A 24,654-nucleotide genomic window follows, 5' to 3' on the forward strand; every position below is an offset into this window, starting at 1 on the left:
TCGGAATTTTCCACCAATCAGAAGCAATAATGTATTCCAACAAAATTGAAATAATATTCTCTAAATGACTTTTGTTCTGAGATACGGTCACAGGATTAACTCATCTTGGTTTTGATTTTTTTTAATCTTTGGTAATTCTGAAAAACGTCTATCCATTTACCCATTTTGCACTTGACTGAAATTTGTTATAGTATCATTGTTATCGTTAATCCTTGTTGCTCCGATCCATTGGGGGAGGACTTTTTTTATCAGTCCTGTAGGGAGGATTTGTTATCAGCGATCCGTGGGCGGAGGATAGGATCTTCCTAATCCTATATAAGTGGTGGACGATGGGATCTTCCTAATCCTATATAAGTGGCGGCCGATGGGATCTTCCTAAGTGGGCGGAGGATGGGAACTTTCGGGCCGGTCTTACAGACCAGTCCGGAAGTCCGATCCTCCCCCTATTATTACTTATAAATACTATTATTATACCTACTTATAAATAAAAACAAAATGAGAAAGGGTCAGAATTCTAAAAGTTTAAGACGTTTTTCTACATGACAAATATACCTGCCATGAATTAGAAATCTCTTGTAGCCGTAGACACCTAAAATTATTTTAAACCGATCCCGTTAAACAGATGTTGTAATTGAAACGAACGCCGTCGATGCATTATCTACGATGCCTTTATTGATGTCTAAAACCTATTCCCAGAAACCAGTTCAAGTTTCATTGCATCTCTTGCCCGGTCGTCGTGCAAAGTATACTGAACTAATGCGGCGGCTCTGGAATCGAAATCAATAGATTCAGGATACCTTCAGGGCATGCTCCACGAATAAGTCTGATGCCGTAGACGTTTTGTCACTGGTGCGAGGAATAGACGATTGAAACCAATTCCGAGGTACCCGCTCCAGTTCCATCATACATCTCTATTTCAGTGTGCATTCTCAAATATCTTTTCAAAGAACTTGCTTCACGAAACCACTCATCAAATCTCACAGTTGTAAGGCTTTTCTCCAGTGTGCATTCTCAAATGACGTTTAAAATCGAGTGCTCGTGTAAACTGCGTAAAACAAATTTCGCACTGGTAAGTCTTTTCTTCAGTGTGAACTTTCGTATGCGTTTTCAAATGACTTATTCGACTAAACTGTTTAAAAAAAATCTCACACTTGTAAGGCTTTTCTTCAGTGTGAACCATCAAATGTTTTTTCAAATTACTTGTTTGACTTAACTGCTTAAAACAAATTTCGCACTTGTAAGGCTTTTCTGAGAAAAGATACGCAGAAAAAGTAAAATTACAACTGATAGACAAAAAAGAAGAGAGAGATATAGAAAATGAATGGACTATTATTAAAGAAAGTATAAATATTGCAGCAGAAGAAAACGTAGGAGTAATACATAGTAAAAAGAAAACCGAATGGTATAATGAGGCATGCAAAGAAATAATAACAAAAAAATACAGGCTAGATCTAAATGGATTGGAAAAAACAAAATAGAAGATAAAGTGGAATATGAAAATCTAAGAAAATAATAAGAAAAAGCAAACGAGAATGGGTAGACAACAAAATGAGAGAGATCGAACAAGAGGGAGAGAAAAGAAATGCGAAAAACTTCTTAACAAAATTAGGGAAAATAACAAGACATACAAAGGAAAAAATAAACGGAATAAAGAACAACGCAATATAAGCAAGTATGCCTGGAACACTTGAGAGAGCTGTTCACAGAGGCAGAAACAGAGAATCAGGAAATAAATGAAGCTCAAGAAGGAGAAGGAAATATGAGAAACAGAAAAGATGAGACAGACGAACCAGCACATGAAGAACAGGCAAAAACCATAGAACAAAGCCGCAATGGTAAAGTCCCAGGCAAGGATGGGATCAATTTTGAACTCATAAAATACGGAGGAGAAGAACTGAAGAAGAGACTATATCTACTAATTAAGAAAATATAGAAGGATGAAAAAATACCGAAGGAATGGGAAAATGGGCAGATAATCGTAATACATAAGAAGGGAGACCAACAAACGTGCAGAAACTACCGAGAGATCACGTTATTCAGCAAAGCCTATAAAATGTTAACATCGATAATTAATAAACGATTAGCAAAGGTTATGTTATAAGAGAAATAGTCGAACAATATCAGTGTTGGGGCATACATGGAGAGCAGGTAGCGCTACAACCATCCACTCAATTTTAGAAGAAGACGCGGAAGACCTAGATTAAAATGGTTACAGGAAATAAAGGAAGATTTATATAGGGCAGGAATTAGAAACTGGCAGGAAAATACAGAGGATGAAAAGAAATGAAGACCAATAGTCAATAGTATCGAGTAGCAGAATGGGACTGATCCCCCCAAAAAAGATGGATCTAGATAGCTTTTTAGCAGCTCAACCCCACCTGGGGTATTTAGCCATTTTATTATTATTATTGTAGCATTACAAATTTCGCTACAATGTTTTGTTTTAAGAACCCGTCTAAATATCTATTTTTCCAATTTATTTTATGAAGTAATTTACCATCAAAATTCTGAACCGCCCCTGCTTCTGAGTATTAGGGATTATTGCATAACATTTGGAAACGTTAGGAAATTTCCTGTTTATTTGTGTAAACATTTGTTATTCTAGAATGATTCGTTAAAAAAAAGTCCTTGAAAAATTCTACGCATATTTCCTTTTCTTCTGAGCGCGAAGAATCCCTTGTTACTATTGACCTGAATTTTGAAAAATCTTTGAGTTGTCTCGGACGATCTCGAGATGACGAAGAAAGAGGCAGTTCTAAAAACATGTTTGAAATGTAAACATCGACTCCCGTAGAACTCACAGACTCACATAGAACCGCACCTACCGGCTTAAAATTGGTTGTTGTCGTTATGTTAAACTAAGTGAAGGATTTGCAACTTGTCCTGTGAATATTTTGGAGTACTGGTAGAAAATTTCACTCCATTATGTTGGATATTTACGGTGAAAATCGAGTATACAGTATTGTGACGCAGTTATGCCGGTAGAGAAGTGCGCGGATTCTGTCGCATTGTGTAGCTGTTCCTGTTTTTATGATGTTATGGTCCTGTTCCCATATTGAAGTCCTGATTCCCCGATGAGATTTTTGATTTGGTCTCAACTTTGTCCTGTTTCGTTAGAATTGAATGGAAATCCCCCCTGTCTTGGATAGAAAATTTTTGATTAAGTGCGAAGTGTGACATTTAAAAATGTATGATATATTATTGTTTTTGATTAAATTCCAAGTGGATATTAAGTTGGTAAAGATTTTAAATATTTTAATAGTTTGTTTTCAACATGGAAAGTTTTTTGTAAATTAGATAAAATGGCAGTGACATTTGACAGTATAAGTCAAAATTTTGTTTTGGATGCACTGCCCGATAAAATAGAAATTTTATGTATGTATGTAAGAATCATGTGAAATAATAAATCTTTTGTATTTTTGGAAGTCAGAAAAGATTGTAAATTCTTTATTGTCGATGGTAAAGTCATGTAAAGTTATAGTTGTTTTTATTATTCATTTCCTGTTTGAGAACATGTTTATTCTCAAAATAAAAATAAAGTCTAAAGATTTGAATAAACATAGTAGAATGTACCTATTTTTTATTTCTGTAACCTTTTTTTGGAAAATTATTAACCAGATATTAATACAAGTGAAATAAGTTTTAGAGTAAAAAAATAAATGGCATAGAAGCCATAGAATGGTAAAGAGTAGCCCAGTTTGACCCAAACGAGGAATCATAGATGAATGTCCCCCCAATCGGTATCCGTAAGTACAGAATATGTCCAGTAAGTACCCAGTAATGAACCAGAGGATTTATTTCAAACGGCGTCCATTTTTAAATAGTAGAAAAGTCCTCTAGTCTGTGTAAGTATCCTTTGCTTATTTGGTTATGGTAGTTAGTCTTCTTTAAACCCTCTAACCCCCCTAACGATTCCACGACCCGCCACCAACAAAACCTGAGCTGCCGTCATGCAAAGAAGCTTCTACTTTAGCCCATTTAGACCCCCCAGTAATCTTGTAGTTAGTACTATCCCTGTCCCCATCTGAGCAGACATGTAAAAACGCTACATTATTAAGGCTTTTCCCCAGTGTGCACTCTCAAATGACTTTTCAAAACGTCTGCTCGAGTAAACTGCTTATTACAAATTTCACACTTGTGAGGCTATTCTCCAGTGTGCACTCTCAAATGACGTTTAAAATCGAGAGCTCGAGTAACCTGCGTAGAACAAATTTCGCACTGGTAAGTCTTTTCTTCAGTGTGAACTTTCGTATGTGTTTTCAAATGCCTTATTCGACTAAACTGTTTAAAACAAATCTCACACTTGTAAGGCTTTTCTTTAGTGTGAACCATCAAATGCTTTTTCAGATTACTTGTTTGGCTAAATTGCTTAAAACAAATTTCGCACTTGTAAGGTTTTTCTGCAGTGTGAATTTTCGTATGATCATTAAAATTACTCTTACTAGTAAACTGCTTAAAACAAACATCACACTTATAGGGCGTTTCTCCAGTGTGCAATCTCAAATGCTTTTTCAGATTACTTTTTTGGCTAAACTGCTTTAAACAAATTTCACACTTGTGAGGCTTTTCTCCAGTGTGCATTCTCAAATGACCTTTCAAACTAAGTGCTCGAGTAAACGGCTTAAAACAAATTTCGCATTTGTAAAGGTTTTCTCCAGTGTGAACTTTCGTATGTATATTCAAAGAACTTTTATAAGTAAACTCCTTAAAACAAATTTCACATTTATAAGGTGTTTCCCCAGTGTGCAATCTCAAATGTATTTTCAAATCGGGTGCTCTACCAAACGGCTTAAAACAAATATCACACTTGTAAGGCTTTTCCCCAGTATGAACTTTCGTATGTTGATCGAAATTACTTTTATGGGTAAACTGCTTTAAACAAATTTCACACTTGTGACGCTTTTCTCCAGTGTGCACTCTCAAATGACTTTTCAAATCGTGTAATCGAACAAACTGTTTAAAACAAATTTCGCACCCGTAAGGGTTTTCTCCAGTGTGAACTTTCGTATGTCCATCTAAAGAACTTTTATAATTAAACTCCTTAAAACAGATTTCACACTTATAAGGCGTTTCCCCAGTGTGCAATCTCAAATGTATTTTCAAATGAACTTTCTGAGAAAACTTCTTCATACAGATTTCACACTCATAAGGCTTTTTTTCTTCAGTGTGCACTACCAAATGACGTTTCAAACCATGTGCTTTAGTAAACTGCTTAAAACAAATTTCACACTTGTAAAGCTTTTCTGCAGTGTGCGTTTTTAAATGTCGTTTCAAAGAACCTGCCTGGTTAAACTGCTTAAAACAAATTTTACATTTATAAATAAAATTTGTTGATGTTGTCTCTTCAGTGTTTATACTTTGTTGTTCTGTGGTGCATGCAAGTTCAGGTTTCATGATTTCCATGACGTTCTGAGAAATACCTAAAATAAAAATAAAAACTATAAACATATTTTTATGCAGAAACTACAAAGGTAAAAAAAGAGTAATAAAATTTAGTAAGAATGAATAATAAATAAAACTGAAACATACTAAAACACTAGGCATTGATATTATAAAAAAAGATAATAGGATTTTTTTTAGCAAAATGATCTAATGATATTGCTATAGTACACCATATTACTAATATACGAGAATAATGATTGTGTCTACGTGTGTATGATATTGCTATAGTACACCATATTGCTAATATACGAGAATACTGATTGTGCTTACGTTATTGATATAATAACAGATACCTATGTGAGAAACGGAACAATCTCTCCCACAGGTTATAGTTCATATTACAATTATCTCTAAGAGATCTTTTAACAAAAATTTAATTTTTGTGGTACACTGAGCAAGTTAACGGTAGGCAACTTATGGGTACACACAATCTTTAATAAGTCAACGCAGATTATGGCCTACGCTAATGATTTGGATTTGATCGGATGCACCACATGAGGACTTAAAGAGATGGTTTCCACATTCTTAACGCCGGCGCCGGCACAAAATAAATTCCTTCAAAAAAGAGATAGAGCTAGAAACGCTAAACAAAACTTTAGCATAGACAAAGACCATTATAATTTTTGAGGTTGTAAATAAGTTTATCATCTCGGTTCTCACATAACAAGAGATAATGACACATCTGAAGAAGTATAACGCAGGATTCTTCTTCTTAGGGTGCCTGTCCGTTCCGAACGTTGGCGATCATTCTGGCTATGATGACTTTGTTAGTTGCTATACGGAATAGTTGTGTTGAGGTCTTTCTATACCATGTTCTCAGGTTAGCAAGCCAGGATATTCTTCTTCGTCCTGGGGACCTTTTTGCACTGGAGTACTGGAGCACTGGAGTAGCTCGTATCTGCCTTGATTTCTCATTATATGCCCTAAGAACTGCAGCTTACGGCCCTTCACGATGTTGACTAAATCTGCGGTTGTGTTCATCCTCCGTAGTACTTCTTCATTGGTGACTTTGTCTGTCCATGGTATCTTCAGGATCCTTCTGTACAACCATAGCTCAAAAGCTTGAAGTTTCGATAAAGTTTCCGCCTTCAAGGTCCACGTTTCTACTCCGTATAAAAGCACTGAGTACACGTAACATTTAAGGAGCCTTATTTTTGTTTTAAGAGTGACGTCATGGCTCTTGAACACAGAGCTCATAGTCAAGAATGCACTCTTTGCCTTTCCGATGCGACATTTAATCTCTTGAGTATTGTCCCACGACTCATTGATTATAGTGCCCAAATAGTTGTATTGTGAGACACGTTCAATTCTCATTTGGTTCACATACAGATTTACTCCAGTTATGTTTTGCTTGCTGATGATCATTAGCTTGGTTTTGCTGGTGTTTATATCTAGTCCATATATTCTACTGGTTTCAGTTATTTTATTCATTAAGTTTTGCAGCCCTTCTATGGTATTGGAAAACACTATTGTATCATCTGGATATCGCAGGTTACTGAGCTTGACTCCATTTATTGAGATGCCTTCATCAATATCTTTTAGAGCCTCTTCAAAAATGTGCTCTGAGTACAGATTGAATATCAGCGGTGAAATTAAGCATCCCTGTCTCACTCCCCTTAAGATTTTGACCTGATCTGTATATTCTCCATCTATTCGGAGCACTGCTGATTGATTCCAATACAGGTTAGCTATTATTTTCAGGTCTCTTCCGTCAATCCCTGTCCTCTTCAGCACTTCCATCATTTGTTCATGTCGGACTCTATCGAAAGCCTTTTTGTAGTCAATAAGGCATGCAAAAACATCACAGCTGACATCTCTACATTTCTGAAATAACCCCTGCACACCAAATAAAGCCTCCCTCGTACCAACGGCGTTCACAAATCCAAACTGATTGGGCGCAATTTGTTCTTCGCATTTTCGGTAAATTCTATTATGGATGACTTTTAAAAACACAGGATACTGCTAGCAAACAAATGTTATTTTGGACTAAACAAAGAGCTCAAAAAACAGAAATTTAAGGCAAAAACCAAACTAACAATATATAGAACGCTCATCCCGCCAGTGCTGACATATGGGGCAGAAACATGGATCATCTCCAAAACAGATGCAGATCATCTGCCTGTCTTTGAAATTAAGAAGAGTAATGGGCGCAATCTGTGAGAAGGCAATTGGAGAAGGCGATATGACTTTGAATTATATGAGAAGTATAAACAAATAGTAAATAGTGAGATTTAATGGATTTCATTAAAATAAGTAGGCTTAGATGGGCTGGACATATGTCAAGAGCAAATAAAAATTACCAATCCCGACGAACCCTATTAGTAGTACTGGTAGGAAATAGGAGTAGAGGCAGAGCAAGACTGATATGGAGAGACATTGTGGACAAGGAAGCGAGGAAAATTGGCCCAACCAATTGGCAACAGTTGGCGATGAACATAAACGACTGGCGAAATACACTGGGCGAGCTCGAAGCTTAACTAGTAGAAGTATGGTTTTAAAAATATTAAAAGAGGAAATTAAAATGGCATTTAAAACAACACAATAATAAAGCTATACGTCCTGACCAAATCCCTGTAGAAAGCTTACCTAAAATGCATAAAATGGAGAAACCTTAGACATTATAGTAGACTTGTTTAACACAGTCTACAAAACGGGACACATACCGAAACAATAGTTACTCTCCACCTTTTGCGCTATCCTCAAAAATACAAACTCTAAAGACGGCAGTGAATACAGAACAATACCATTAATAACGCCCGATTTCATAATAAAGTTAAAGGAGCCTTTAAATTAAAGGAGGCTTTAACTAATTGATTATGCATTGATTAAAGCCTCCTTTAATTTAAACTCTCCTTTAATTTTATTATAAAATCGGGTGTAAGTCATTTTCTCAAATTATTCTTGAAAATAATACACGGTAGTAAAAATAAAAAACTGGAAGGAGGGATAGATGATAGTCAGTTTGGATTCAGAAACAGACAAGGAACCAGAGAAGCATTATTTGCTTTTAATGTGATAGCTCAAATATTCATGGATATGAATGTGGATGTGCATGTTTGTTACACTGATTTTGTAAAAGCATTTGACACAATAAGACAAAAATTAGTCCAAATTCTACAGACAAAAACATAGACAAAAGAAACTTATGAATCCTAGATAACGAACTCGGTCAGCATTACTATCTGAAAGTGAAGGAATAATAATTAACGTAAGAATATGCAGATGACACCATTATTACGGCAACCTGTGCTGAACAACTCAAATTACTACTAAATAAAACAAACAGTTTCTGTGAAAAATATGGACTAAAAATAAATGAATGGAAATGTGTGGAGAGAAATGATAAATACAAATACCTGGGAAACTGGATTTCAGAAAATAATGATCAAACGATAGAAATAAGGGCCAGGATAGAAATCTTGATGCATTTGAAAAAAATGAAACCAATTCTCTGCAATAAAGACCTTACATTAAAACTGAGAGTAAGAGCTTTTTTATATTGTAATATGGACTTGGCAGCTGGACATTGAAGCAAGAACACATAAATAAGCTACAGTCATTTGAAATGTGGTGTTACAGAAGGATGCTTAGAATGGCATAGATACAGAAGAAAATGAACACGGAAGTATGGCAAGAAATGAGCAAAGAATACGAAATAATAAACACAATAAAAATAAGAAATTAATGAGGCGACAGTATAGTGGAACCCCTATAAGTCGGCATCCGATAACCCGGAAGTCCGGCTAACCCGGAAGTCCGGCTAACCCGGACCGATTTTTGTCAGACAAAAGTGACAAAACAAACATTTTTTCACTTTGACTGAGTTTTTACCAAGAAATAAACAATAATGTATACAACTGTACGTAATTTAGATGTACTGTGTATATTGTTGGTTTGGAAGAAGAACGTCAAAACTCAAAAATTGCCATTGTTGAGGTTTACCCTCTAACCAACTCTAAATGTTCAACTTTATTATGGGAAAAATTGTCAGAAGTTGCACTCATGTAATTACCGCTAGATGGCGACTTATAACAGTTGTGACTTTGTCAAACCCATGCATTACATTTTATGGAAGAGCGTCGCAATATAGTTGTGTTTCAGTTGTTGTGGAAGTTACCACGTGATTTTTGGAGAACAGTGTTACAAGTTAAAAAAAACGTATTTTTTTGGGATTTTGTGTTTAATATTTAATGCAAGACAGTTACATTTCGTGTTAGGTAAGTATTCCTTATAGCTCAGAAAGCCACTGCGCATCCGCTAGAAAAAATATTCCGATTCGGATTTTTTGCACAATCTTACTCAAAAAGGACCCTTTTTAACAAATTTGCATGTTGCCAGGACCAAAAGTGGGTCAAAAATTTTTTAAACGTTTTTTTTTTGTTTTTTTCCTAAAATTATTTTTTTTGCGTGGAACAAAGTTTTTTTTAGGTTTTTTGGATCATTCCAAACAGAAAAGGTCTTTAGTGACTTTTCTCTAAAGTTGATAGTTTTTGACATATAAGCCATTAAAAATTGAAAAATTGCGAAATCGGCCATTTTTAACCCTCAAAAACTATGTGAAAAACTGAAAATTTGAATATTGCCAAGGTAGGTAGATATTTTTTAAACATCGATTAATGAAATCCCGAAGAGTTTTTTGCAATACAATATTCAAAACTCCTTTGTTTTTTAATTGCTAATCAACGTCGTCATTCATCTGGGCGTGATGACGTAATCGATGATTTTTTTAAATGAGAATAGGGGTCGTGTGCTAGCTCATTTGAAAGGTTCTTCAATTTTCTAGTCAGTAATTAAACATTTACATAATTATTTATACAGTATGTCCCTGTAAGTTGTATCCAAATGGAAAACTTTTTTATTATTAATTTTACGAAAAAAAGTTATTCTTTATAAAAAGCTCTGCATGGTCCAAAACCTAAGATTTAACCATCAAATATCAATTTTTTTGAATATTATACGAGGTATGCCAAAAAGTTTGAATTTCACTCAACAGTAAAGTAGCTTTATTTTTCACAATATTGAAAATTGCTATTATGAAATGTTGTTTGGAATTAAAAACTATATTCTAATATGCAATTACATCCTTCTAATTAAAATTTTTTTTTTTGAAAAATTATGGATAACTAAAATTATTTTCAGTTGTGTATCCCGAATAAAGTACGTGCCTCCTAGTGGCGGGATACGGGCAACAATACATTGGCTTATAGGGCAGTCCTTACAGTAGGGGTCCTGGCCTATACAGAAAAATGCAGGCGGGTATGAGGTAATACTGCACTTTGGTTGCATTGGTGGTGTATTGGCTAAACGTGCGGGGCAGGGTATGGTGCTGATAGAAAAGGCATTCAGGCATCAAATATCCAAACAAAATCTTTTCAGGCCACAATAATGAAAAGACCTTCTCCAATGATATAAAAAAAAAACTTATACTAAAATGATGGCATCTCCTGAGGTAAAATGTGCCGGAAGTAAAATGAGCCTCCGTTCGGATTTCCGGGTGAGGACTATCTCAGGGGGAACACCATTGCAGGTTAGAAAAATCAGGATAGGGGCGTGGAATCTTGGTAGTCTTACAGGTAAGAGTCTGGAGTTAGTGGATGCGCTCAAACGAAGAAGAGTTCAAATTGCTTGTATTCAAGAAACTAGGTGGAAAGGACAAAGGGCGAAAGAACTAGGTGAAGGATACAAATTGTGGTATGTAGGGAGTAGTAACACTAGAAATGGAGTTGGTATAATTGCTGATAGTGAAATGAAAGAAAACGTAGTAGAAGTTGTAAGAACGAGTGATAGAATGATGTCAGTGAAATTTGTAATTGATAAAGAGGTATTGAATGTTGTGTGTGTATGCTCCCCAAACAGATCTGGGTGAGAATGAAAAAAGAGCTTTCTATGATCAATTAGGAGACGTACTGAGTGATATTCCAGCAGAGGAAAAAGTTATAATAGGAGGTGATTTCAATGCACATGTGGGCCAAACCAAGACAGGATATGAAACAATACCTGGGGGATTAGGCTTTGGAACTAGAAATGAAGCTGGAGATGACATGCTTGAATTAGCAACAGCATTGGATATGGCGATTGTTAACACATTCTTTAAAAAGAGAGAAACTCAACTTATTACCTACAAAAGTGGACAACATCAATCCCAAATAGACTACTTCATGATAAGGAAAGAAGACATACGTGAATGCAAGGACTATAAGGTAATAGTTAGTGAGACAGTAAGTCAACAACATAAGCTGCTTGTTCTGGACATCGAAGTAAAAAGCGAAACTAAACAAAAATATCGGAGAGGACCACAAAAAATTAAGTGGTGGCTGCTGAAAGATGAGAAAGAAGGTCTATTCGGGAGAAGAATAGTAGAAAAAATATGTTGGAACATGAAAGGAAGCCCTAATACAATTTGGAGAAAAATGGCCAGTAGTATTAGAGAGACGGCTATTGAAATACTCGGGAAAACGTCAGGAAAGAAGTTTGAGGATAAAGAGACTTGGTGGTGGTCAAACGAAGTACAAGGAAAAATAAAAGAGAAGAGAAAATTATATAAAAAGTGGCAAGAAACCAGATCCGACACAGATCTTCAAAACTATATGGTGGCGAAAAAGGAAGCGAAAGTAGCAGTAGCAAAAGCCAAAGCAGAAGCGTATTCAAACCTATACGATCAACTTGATACCAGGGAAGGCGAAACGAAGATATATAAAATAGCTAAACAGAGAGCAAAGAAAGCAAAAGATTTTAATCAGATTAGATGTATCCGAGATGAATATAATAAAATACTAGTTCACCACGAAAGGGATGTCAAACAGAGATAGAGAAAGTACTTTGACAGCTTATTAAATGAAGAATTTGACAGACAGCCTGTAGAGTCAACGGAGACAGTAGCAGCAATGGTCACCAAAATAACCAACGAGGAAGTGGCTCAAGCGTTTCAAAAAATAAAGAAAGGAAAAGCGGTAGGACCAGATGATATTCCTGGGGAAGTATGGAGAGCATTGGGGGAGACAGGAACAAGGTGGCTAGCAGGTCTATTTAATAGAATTATGGAAGTCGGACAAATGCCAGACGAATGGAGAAGCAGTATACTGGTACCTGTTTACAAAAACAAGGGAGATATACAACAATGTACAAAGCACAGGGCTATAAAACTGCTTAGCCACACCATGAAAATATAGGAAAGAGTAATTGATAGACGGATACGTGAAGAGACCGAAATATCCGAGAATCAATTTGGCTTTATGCAGGGTAGATCAACAACAGATGCAATTTTCATTATAAGGCAGTTGATGGAAAAATACAGGTGTAAAGAAACAAACGCTCATATGGTATTCATTGATCTTGAGAAAGCATATGATAGAGTTCCTCGAGAGATTCTGTGGTGGGCTCTCAATAAGAAAGGAGTCCCTGGTGAATATGTAAAGATTGTGAGGGATATGTATGAGGGAGTAACGACTAGTGTTAGGACAAGTGTGGGAGAGACTGATAAATTTCATGTGAAAGTAGGATTGCACCAAGGCTCTGTGCTTAGTCCGTATTTATTCTCATTAGTTTTGGACCAGATAACAGCGAAACTACAGGGTAACATCCCATGGTGCTTAATGTATGCTGATGATGTCGTGTTAGTAGGAAATAGTGAAGAACAAAAACTGGAACAGTGGAGACAAGCTCTGGAGGAAAAAGGTTTAAAACTTAGTAGGACCAAAAAAAACAGAGTATTTGGAATGTTCATTTAAAGATGGAGCTACTACAAATAAAATGGTATCTTTGGATGGTGAAATGATTGTGAAAAGCAATAATTTTAAGTACCTAGGATCGGTATTACAGAGTAATGGAGAAATAGATGGAGATGCATGCAGTAGAATTAGGGCTGGATGGATGAAGTGGAAAGAAGCGAGTGGTGTGTTGTGTTACAGAAAAATTCCAATGAAGCTGAAGGGAAAATTCTATAAAACAGCCATAAGACCGGCTATGATGTACGGAACTGAATGTTGGGCAGTGAAAAAGAAAGAGGAACAACGAATGCATGTGGCGGAAATGAGAATGCTTAGATGGATGAGTGGAGTGACAAAGAAGGATAAAATTAGAAATGAGTATATTAGGGGAAGTCTAGGTGTGGCACCAATTGATGCCAAAATGAGAGAGCATAGGTTAAGATGGTTTGGTCATGTTCAACGTCGAGACGTTAATCACCCAATACGAAGAATAGCTGAAGTGCAGATTCCTGGAAGGAGTAGGAGAGGAAGACCAAAGAAGACCTGGGGGGAGACGATAAGGCAGGACATGTTGGTAAAGGGGATTAACATTGATATGACCCAAGATAGAATTGTGTGGAGAAATGCAATTACGGAAGCCGACCCCGCATAGGGATAAGGCAAAGAGAATGATGATGAACATTATTTTCAGTTGTTTCAATTCTGATAACTCTTTTATTATTAATTTTATGAACAAAAGTGATTCTTAATAAAAAGTTCTGGATGGTCTAAAACCTAAAATACAACCATCTTATATCAAATTTTATCAATTTTCTTCGAGGTATGTCAAAAAAGATAAATTTAGATCAAAAGTAAAGTACCTTTATAGTTCAGAATATTTCAATTAGAAGGATGTAATTACATACTGAAACATAGTTTTTAATTCTAAATAACTTTTCATAATAACAATTTTCGACGTTGTGAAAAATAAACGTATTTTACTCTTGAGCGAAATTCATAATTTTTGACATACCTCGTATAAAATTCATAAAATTTGACATAAGATGGTTGTATTTTAGGTTTTAGACCATGCAGAACTTTTTATTAGGAATCACTTTTTTTTCATAAAAATAGTAATAAAAGAGTTATCTGAATTGAAATAACTGAAAATAATGTTAGTTATCCATCATTTTCCAAAAAAAAAAAAAAAATTTCAATTAGATGGATGTAATTGCATACTAGAATATAGTTTTTTATTCCAAACAACTTTTCATAATAGAAATTTTCAATATTGTGAAAAATAAAGCTACTTTACTCTTGAGTGAATCAATAAAAATAAGTTCCTACATATTTTTAGTACTTCTCACCTTTATCTTCAACTTTATTAATGAAGTCTTTAAGATCAGGGGATGTAAATAGCTGACTCTCCATATATCCTGGACAATCCTCTGCAAACTCTTCCTTAATTTCAGCATTTAGTCCCATCTCTAATAAATACAAATACATCACATTATTTCACACTAATTTTTACTACTTATCTTATAGTCTAACAAACTATATAAGTGAGTAATGAATATTCAGCTCACTGGTGTGCTATTATACCGCAGTGTGAAATTCCATCAATAAGAGATTTAAATAAACCATAAAGACTCCAGGTACTGATTTAAAGTAGGTAGGTACTTTAATTGCTTGTCACGTCGGTTTCTTCTTATTCTACTAAAATCAGGTAAGACTCGTTAGTCTCTGGCACTGGGTCATAAGGCCTTTGTACCATACCACGGGTTCTTCCTTAACCTTTAATTAGTTCTGTGGCCTCAACAAAGGCCAAAAGTTTTCTTATTGATAGTTTTAGGAACTCTTCTGGTTCAAACCTCTGTTGACCAGTGAATTCCTGTCTTATATCACTTAGCACACTGCAATAGCATAGTATGCATTCTTCCATTTCGCACTTTATGTACCAGAGTTCATTCACCTTACCTAGTTTGTATAGGTGGTTTTTAAACGACAATGTCCAGTCACCATTTCAGTGACTCTTTTGATCTCTCGTTTATTGAAGTTCATCAAACTGTTCAAGTTCAGAGTTTTTTTATCAATATTCTTGATTTTCTTTTTAGTCGGATTTGTCTTTGAGTGGCTCTCCATTTCTTCTGATGATTTCTTCAGCCATTTCTGAACCTCGTTTTTGTTAGCATCTTTAGTGACACCACATAAAGGTTCTGAGACTTCAAAAGTTTCTCTCGAGCCTTGTTTTGCCAATATGCCTCGTTCGTTCCCATGCACCCTTTCATGACCCAGCATCCATATTAACCCTTTCAGCACCAGTGGACGTATGACGTACGTCCACTTACTATACTTCAGGACGTACGAAGTACATCAAATTTATTTTATTACGTTTGAACTGTTTTATTTTGGATTTTTGCTTACACTGAAAAAAACGTTTCAAAATAAATAAATAAATACATAAATAAATATTGAAAATTAGTATCTGTCTTCAATTATTTAGTTTAGTCACAGTTTAGTATATCCTGGGTCGACCCCTTTTCAAACAAACAATTTTGTCCAAATATTAGATAGGTAGAAAAATATGCGAACTTTATATTTAGTAATAGTTAATCAGAAGTAGTTAGTAAGATGAAAGATATTTTCTTTAACAGGATTTTGTTTTGTAAATAAAATTTGCTATTTCAGTGGCTGATGGTGATAATCCCTTAAAGAAACGTCAACCTCACCACCCACAAAATATAAAAAGTATCGAAAACCTCCACTTTTTACCCTCCGTAACTCTGGAACCGTTGATTTTATAACAATTGAAGAGTACAGGGGAAAAACAAGGAATGTCACATTTTATACAATACATATTGAGATAAACACCAATAAAGGTTTAATTCTTATGATACCTAAAAACTACTTAGGAGATTCTTAGCAGAATTCTAGCAATTCTTATGCTATAATCTTAATATAATATGAATCTATATTAGCTTATTAATTTAATAATGTACCAAAAAACTGTTCCTTATTTTTGTTCAGTGGCGTGCGGACAATCCTGATCCTTCGCCTGGATACAAATTCTTAGAAAATTTATATTGACTGATATTTCTGTGTATTGTCCTAAATCGATAGCCTAGTCGATAGTACTCAGTTTTTGCTACCACATGGCGAGAAAACCCAAAATTAATGAAAAAGTGACATTCCTTGTTTTTCCCCTGTACTCTTCAATTATGCATAGGATCTTTTTTGTTTTAAATTTTATGTAGAACATTGTTTACGCTAAAGCGTAGTTTTAGAAATATTGACAAAAAACGTAAAAACAAACTACTAATTTACCGACTTTTCCCCCATCTCCCCCCTAAAGCGGACGCTCAAAATGGTGTAACTTTTTACTGAACAATATGTGGACCATATAGAACAATTTGGTGTTGGAGGAAAAATTTTACTTTGGATGTCTGGGTTGGGCCTCTTTTTGGACCAACAGGGAACTTGCATAAAATTTAAAATTGGAAAAAAATGTTATAAATCACAACAGAACATGATTTAAAACATGTATCAATGATAAAAAAGTTTTGTTTGTCTTTCGTTTTTCCCCTAAAGACGATTAAAAATTCAAATTATTCCAGCCAGCAAAAAACGCGTCGTGACGTCATATGGTTTTGCATTTACGTTTTACACCAAAAAGTAAACAAAATTAATTAGACATTATAAACGTCAGTAAAAAATACAGTTATGTGACGTTAAAAGTGTTTTTGTTCGTTTGAACTATTCATAGAAAATTTTTACTTTTACAAAATGGTTTTATTTTCAATAGTAAACCTTCTTTTCTTTCCTTCAAAAACTGTATCAAACTCCAATCTCAACAAACTGGTATATATTATTACAACGACATACGATAAATGTCATTAGAATATAAATATTTTTCCTTTATTACCCTACGACGAGCTGGCCAAATACCCAAGTAGGTGGAGGCCAATAAACTAAAGAAGGAAAAGAAGAATATACCTAAATATAACGCTGTGTCTAGGTCTTAGACAAGGAAAGAGAGAGGACGAGTAATCCTATGAGCAAAAGTGAAGCCAAACCGACACCAGAGATTTTGATCATCGACGTATCTTTGGGGTATTGTTATGCATTGAGTATTTAAAATAAAAACATGAAATGTATTTAAAATGAAGAATTTGTGTACGGTAAATATTTTATTAAGTTGCTCATATTACGTACATATGTTTCAATACATACATATGTTTTTATTACGAATTTTAGATGATGATTTACTTTATTTTTTATGAAATTTTAACCTTCAACGAACACCCACCACTGGCAACCCATTGTTATTTTTGACGTGACCGCCATGTTTTTGGTGACAAACAAACCAAAAACTGGCTTCACTTTTGGAACGTGTGTGTTAAATGAGTGTTACCCGTCCTCTCTTTTTTCCTTGTCTAAGGTCTAGGTACACGCTAACGTGTACGCAATTAAAAAAGTAAGTGTCAGAGTGTTGGAATTTGTTTAATTGCGTTGTGTTTATACTTTAATTTAAATATTGATTAGTAAAGAGATTTCTTATTTTTTATTTGTTTAGTGTTTGTTTTTAAATTAACTATGCAGTGTGGACAATTATTTAGTTGTTTTAATGAGTTTAACAACATTTTAAAACAGTATGAAAAAGTTGAGAGACTACAAATTAATATATATTTTTTTAGATATAAGTGAAATACAGTATTTAGTATTACAATATAGTACAATATGTTACAATTTAGTATATACAATATTTAGTATTACCGTCCAAAATTAAAATAAAAGGAAGACCTAAAGCTTTCACAATAATAATTAACTTTTTATGAAGCTATTTCCTTGTGGCATTTTTGTAATCAACTAAGTATTCTAAATGGGAACTAAGCCACAATTTAACTAAAAAAATGATGTTATTAACGTTTCAACGTCTAAATCGGACGTCGTTGTCAAAATACAAAATATTATTAAATTAAACAAAAATGTTCTTGCTTAGTAAAAAATTCTTTCTAATAATTTATTTAATCTGACTCATTTTTGTATTTTGACAATGACATCCGATTTGGACGTCGAAACGTTAATAAAATCTTTTTTAGTTAAATTGTGGCTCATTTCCCATTTAGAATAGTTGATTATAATAATTAACTTACGTATAAAAATTATCTTAGCAATATTTTGTACGTGTCATGTCAACTAAATACATATATTTATTTTGCTAACCTAAGGGCCGGTTGTTCGAACGCTAATCAACAATGATCACTATCAAATATTTAATTACTGTCACAACTGTCAATGTCAACTTTGGTTGGGTTGCTGAAAACATAATTGATTATAATTATGAGATTAGTTAATTAATTAACATAACAATTATTAACATAATTGATTAAGTAATTTCATAATTGTACTCAATAATTATGTTTTCAGCAACAAAATCAAAGTTGACATTGACAGTTGTGACAGTAATTAAATATTTGATAATGATCATTTTTGATTAGCGTTCGAACAACCGGCCCTTAATAATATATACTTTTATTATATACATTGATTTATTACAATTAAGTTTGAAACATCTGAATAGTTGTGCTTCCCTTCCCTTAACAAATATTTTTCTATCAAACAAACACTAAAGATATCAAAATAGCATGTATTTACCAAAATATACAGTCACTGCGTACGTTAAATAATGACGTCACTGGCTTGATGAAGTTTAATTCGCGTGTATGTACCTAACTTTTTTATTTGCGTACATGTTAGGGAGCGTTCAAGTATTACGTAACGCAGTTTGGGGGGAGGGGGGTCTTGTAAAACGTTACGGCGCGTTACATGGGGGGAGGGGGGTTCGAACAGCGCGTTACGTAACATTCTTTTTTAAATTAAATAAAAAAAACTACATAATTTTTTTATGTTTTACATAGACCCCTAAATTGTATTATGTTGCACCCTCAATTTTTCAGCAGACCTACTGATTTGAGCTTCGATCTACTGAAAACTGTATAAAACCTACCGATTTAAACTCCAATCTTCTTATCTACTGAAAACTATAAAATGTACCGAAAAATCTAAAAAAATTCATTGCTCAAATATAAACCATTTCTCATTCTTATACAATCCAAAGCCCAACATCCAACAGCGCATTCTTCTTTCGTTTCACTTCACCTAAATTATATTTGATGGTAAAGTTAGCGACATAGGATTTCATAATAAATGATGTCAAGTGCCTTTACAAGGGACTCTTTCCTTGAGAATTGTTTTGTTTTGAATAGACCATGTGTCATTATGTTTCCAATATCCGGAACTGTTCGCTCGGAGTTATTTATGAGTTTACGGTTTATCTGATGAATAGATAGGTAGGTACTTTATATTTTTGGTAAACATGAAATGGGTAATTTTTGTCTTTTCTTATATTCTGTTTCCAATTTCCAATAACTGCAGAGCGTGTTTTGTTAAGTTGTGGTATTTAGACTTTGCGGTGCTCATTTTAAAAATTAAATATCAGATAAGCAGTACTTTGTTTTTAATTTATTAATTAGAAATGATTAATAATTAATTTCTATAATTTATATTTTTGTTGGGAATAAGCACTGAAGCAAATAAGATGAGTTTATTTTGAAGTAAAATAAATAAATAAATAATAAAACGTTAAAATAAACTTATTTTACAGTAAAGTTGTAGCTTTTTTGCAGTATTTTAGTAATTATAACTAAAGTATTATGAAGGTTGTAAAAATATGAGTTTATTTGGCCGCGTGCGTAATATAAAGGTGGTCGTTGATACCAGTTCATAAGTAAGGGAATCTACATAAATATTGGTTTGGACAATTTTTAAACTGGCCGTTAGTATAGAAACTGGGCGTTAGTAAAGGTGGCCGATTTTAACAGGTGACCGTTAACACAGGTTAACACAGGGTATTATACATGGTTTAAAAAATCTACTGATTGCTACTGATATTTTGAAAGCAAATCTACTGAAGAAATCAAAACTGACCTGGCAACCCTGCCCTCACGCTCCACTCATGTTCCGACAACAGGACAATGGTATTCAAGTGAAAAAATCTTAAAATTTGTGAAGCACTGTAACATGTGTTTGCAATAATTAGCTAGACCTTTCTCCACAACAAAAGATGAAAAGATACATATGGGATTAAGAGGTTGCAGGGGGAACTACATGCTCATAAATCATGTATGTTTTCTGAAGTCCATAACATGCAGTATCGTTTTCAGCAGTAGGTATTCATTAATGTTTTAAATACGCAAATTTTCAAATTATTTAAAAATGTCTTTAAATAAAAAGCATTAAATACAAAACCCACTATATTGATACTTTAGTTTAGAAAATTGATAGATATTTTACAAAATAATACCCTTATTTAAAGTGTGATTCCTGAATTATTAATTTCAAAGATTTATGTCATTAACATCTTGACGAAAATTATACATAATTTCAAAATTTCACCTTGCATTATTCATAATAGACCCTACATAATACACACTTTTGAGATGAGGTTGTTAAGCAGCTTCTAAAAACAAAAATATACGGGGTGTTTTATTAAAATTAAAGATAATAGACTACGCTAGGTTTGCATGAATCACCCTGTACATTTAAATTTATGTTTAAAAAGCACACATTTTTATATACACTGTGTCCGTAAAGTATGGAACAAATTCTTTTTTAGCTAAACAGAGCATTTTAAGAAATAATCCTGAAACACGTCGATTTTTGATTTTAATTTACCGTATTTTAAAACAATATTCTAATATACAGGGTGAATTACTTTCGACTAATGACGTCACCGTCATTTTTTTTAAATGGAACACCCCCATTTTGTCTCAATTTTCGGATTACTCTAGCTGAGCTGATTCCAAAAATGTATCACATGTTAATTCAAATTGGTACAGGGTGGACAAAAATACAATAGATTTGTGTGTGTTCATACAGTAACGCGTTAGTTAAATTAACAATATTTTCAAAAATACTTATTTTATTTTTGATATTTTAATTATATTTTAATTTTAATTAATTTTTGATATTGTTTAGTTGAATATTTTAATTTAATATCAAAAATTAATTAAACTTTAATAATATGAGCATACACAAAACTATTGTATTTTTGTGCACCCTGTACCAATTTGAATCAATATGTGATACATTTTTGGAATCAGCTCAGCTAGAGTAATCCGAAAATTGAGACAAAATGGGGGTGTTATATTTAAAAAAAATGACGGTGACGTCATTACTCGAAAGTAATTCACCCTGTATATTAGAATATTATTTTAAAACACCGTAAATTAAAATCAAAAATCGACGTGTTTCAGGATTATTTCTTAAAATGCTCTGTTTAGCTAAAAAAGAATTTGTTCCATACTTTACGGACACAGTGTATATGAAAATCTATGGGTCTCAGCGTTTTTTAAAATTATTTAAAACAAGGACAGAAATAATTTTATTCCATAAGTGCCTTCTTATTATATTATATATATACACGGTGTTTCAGAAAAAGGTAACACAATCTCTAGGATAGGTGAAAAATTAAAAAATAATTGGGGTTTGCTTACTAAATAATTTTTGTAACGGCATGCGTTTTCACAATACAGGGCGTCAAAGAACAAAAAGTTTTACACATTTTTTTCACCATTTTTCCGAAACTACTGGTAACATCATATATTATTCGTTATACAAAAATTTTTATGAAGCAAAATAAAATGTTGAAATAACAAATATTTTATTTTATTTTAAGCTTTTATTAAAAAAGATAAAATAGAAGAATGCATGAGAAGAACAATAAAGAATGAAGCCAAAAATGTATTTAAGGATATGGGGCCAAGTAGGGAAAATGTAAATTTAAATGTAAAATTAATAACAGAAGATTATTATTGTAAGTTTTGAACATATTTCATGTCATGGGACATGAAATTACGATTGGCAGGGATAACCAGACACATGAACTGAATAGAAGAATCATTCTTGGGTGGGCAGCATTTGGAAAACTGAGAAAAACTTTTAAAAGTGAGTTGCCCACATGCCTAAAGAGAAAGGCATTTGATCAGTGCGTCCTCCCAGTCTTGACGTACGGATCAGAAACACTTACCTTAACTAAAGCCTCAGCTACCAAACTAAGAGTAACGCAGAGAAGAATGGAGCGGTCAATGTTAGGAATAACTCTGCAAGACAAAATCAAAATCGAAGAAATCAGGAGAAGAACAAAGGTGACTGACGTCATCGAAAGGCTAGTCAGGTTGAAGTGGAGATGGGCAGGACACATTGCCAGAATGACAGATGTGCGACGGACAAAAAGGTTATTGGAATGGAGGTCAAGAGAAGACAACAGAAACGTCGGTCGACCGCCTACAATACAAGATGGACTGACGACTTAAGAAAGCTAAATAAAAACTGGATGAGAGCGGCGCAGGATAGACGTGTTTGGAAACTAGGGGAGGAGGCCTATGTTCAGCAGTGGACATTTAAGGCTGAATAATGATTGTAAACTTTTATTATTACCTCAAATGCGATTAAAATAACAAAGTTCTTTTACCGAGTTTCCAGTACTTTTCGCAACCTCGTTTTCCATTTAGGTTCAAATGGCCACTTGGGTGTTACGTAACGTTTAGGTAGGGGGAGGGGGTACAGAAAAACGTTACGGTGCGTTACATAGGGGGGAGGGGGGTCAAAAATCTTCAAAAATTGCGTTACGTAATACTTGAACGCTCCCTTAGCGTTTACCTAGACACAGCGAAATATAACCATAATAATAACTAATGTAAAACTAGGTGACGTCATGGGCCGTTTGAACTACTTTAAAATACCGAAGACTTTAAATTTGTACTTCTAAGTTATTATGGGTTTTGAAGCGTGAAATTTTGGAAATCTCATTTTTATACAAAACTGAACATTATGTAATAAAAAAAAATGTGCAAGTTCCCTATTATACTATACTACCTCCGTAACTTTGGAACTGTTCATTTTAGAAGGATTATGCATATGGCCTTTTTTATTTCAAATTTAATGTAGAACATTTTTGTATAGAAGGTTGTTCATGCTAAACCACATAGTTATAGAAATATTGACGAAAAACGTAAAAAACTACGAATTTACCAATTTTCCCCCCTCTCCCCCAAACCCAACGCTCAAAATGGTGTGACTTTTTCCTGAACATTATATGGATCATATAGAACAATTTAGTGTTGGAGGATAACTTTCGCTTTGGATGTCTGGGTTATGCCATCTTTTGAATCAATTGTATCATACTATTATAAAACAATACGCCACTGAATCTCTAATCCAAATAAGTAAAAAGTGTGGGAAATCCTGGAGAATCCTGTACAGGTGCCATCTATCCGTGAGAAAAATTTGGCACAAATTAGTACATTTGATTGCGTCTCTTTATACTTTTCACTCAACGGTATCATGCATTTTCATAGAAAATATCTTTTTTTGTACAAGTTATTACATTTTTCAGTGTAGGTTTGTTCCTATGACATACACTGTACTGCCGTTGGTATATAAGCATGGAAACTTAGGCTGTATGTCCAAACTTAAAATGGCTGGGATTATTTACCTCAACAAAATTAGTAGCCGGGGGTGAAAGGGTTAAAGTGTCTTTAATTTTTTTATTGTCTTTTGTCAGGTTGTTGAGATCTTTGCAGTTTCTTATAAAAATAAGTTCTCCCTACATATTTTTTATTACTTTTCTCACCTGAGTTATCTTCATCTATTTTATTAATGAAGTCTTTAAGATTTGGGGATGTAAATAGCTGATTCTCCATGTACCCTTGACAACTGTCTGCAAACTCTTCCTTAATTTCAGCTTTTGGTCCCATTTCTAATAAATACAAATTATATCACATTATATTTTTAACACTAATTTTTACTACTTATCTTACCTGAGTTATCTACTAGTTCATTTTTGTAGTTTTCCATATCCATGGATCTGGACAGCTGGCTCTCTATATTTTTTTGGTTATTTTCAACTTCAACATACTGTTCCTTAATTTCAACTTTAAATTGCATAGCTATAAATAAACTGAATGAATATATTGGAAATATACAAAAACATTTTACAGTTGATTCAGTGTTAATCCCAGTTAATCCTGTAGTTAAATGTGTTACAAATTGTTTTGTTTACAAAATGAAATCCAGTATGGTGATAGATAGATTATAGATGTCAAGTTGACATTTATCAGTCAACGAATATACAGGGTGAGTCACCACTAACGCGACGAAAGATTACAGGGAAATGGTAATAAAATATTTGAAAAAAATTGAAATTGAATAGTTTGTAAATTGATAAGAGCTACATTTTACAATTATTTTGAAATATACAGGGTGTCCCAATAAATGGTGGTGTATCAAAGTTATATTTTTTCTTATGGAACACCCTGTATTTTATTAAATTTTTTAATTGTCCGCAAAAAATAAGGTATAGTTTCATAAGGCTTCCCTATACCTATGTACAGAGTGTTCTGATTTATGTTGACTTTTGTTAAAATGTAAAGTTTTAAAAGAAGGCTTAAGTTGGATTTATAGTTTG

The 24,654-nt window shown here is 33.7% G+C and overlaps 1 protein-coding gene across 1 annotated transcript; it reads right to left on the bottom strand.

Annotated features, from left to right (window-relative positions):
• Nucleotides 1-3,548: 3,548 nt before the first annotated feature.
• LOC126890576 (zinc finger protein 93-like) lies at nucleotides 3,549-24,257 on the bottom strand. The gene is made up of 4 exons (XM_050659639.1): nucleotides 24,008-24,257; nucleotides 23,821-23,946; nucleotides 14,495-14,614; nucleotides 3,549-5,420 (listed from the first exon to the last, which is right to left on the bottom strand). The coding sequence occupies exons 1-4, from the start codon at nucleotides 24,132-24,134 to the stop codon at nucleotides 4,144-4,146; spliced, it is 1,650 nt and encodes a 549-aa protein (XP_050515596.1). The 5' UTR covers nucleotides 24,135-24,257; the 3' UTR covers nucleotides 3,549-4,143.
• Between the last annotated feature and the right edge of the window lie 397 nt (nucleotides 24,258-24,654).

Source organism: Diabrotica virgifera, chromosome 8 (assembly GCF_917563875.1).
Source record: "Diabrotica virgifera virgifera chromosome 8, PGI_DIABVI_V3a".
NCBI classification, from domain to species: domain Eukaryota; kingdom Metazoa; phylum Arthropoda; class Insecta; order Coleoptera; family Chrysomelidae; genus Diabrotica; species Diabrotica virgifera.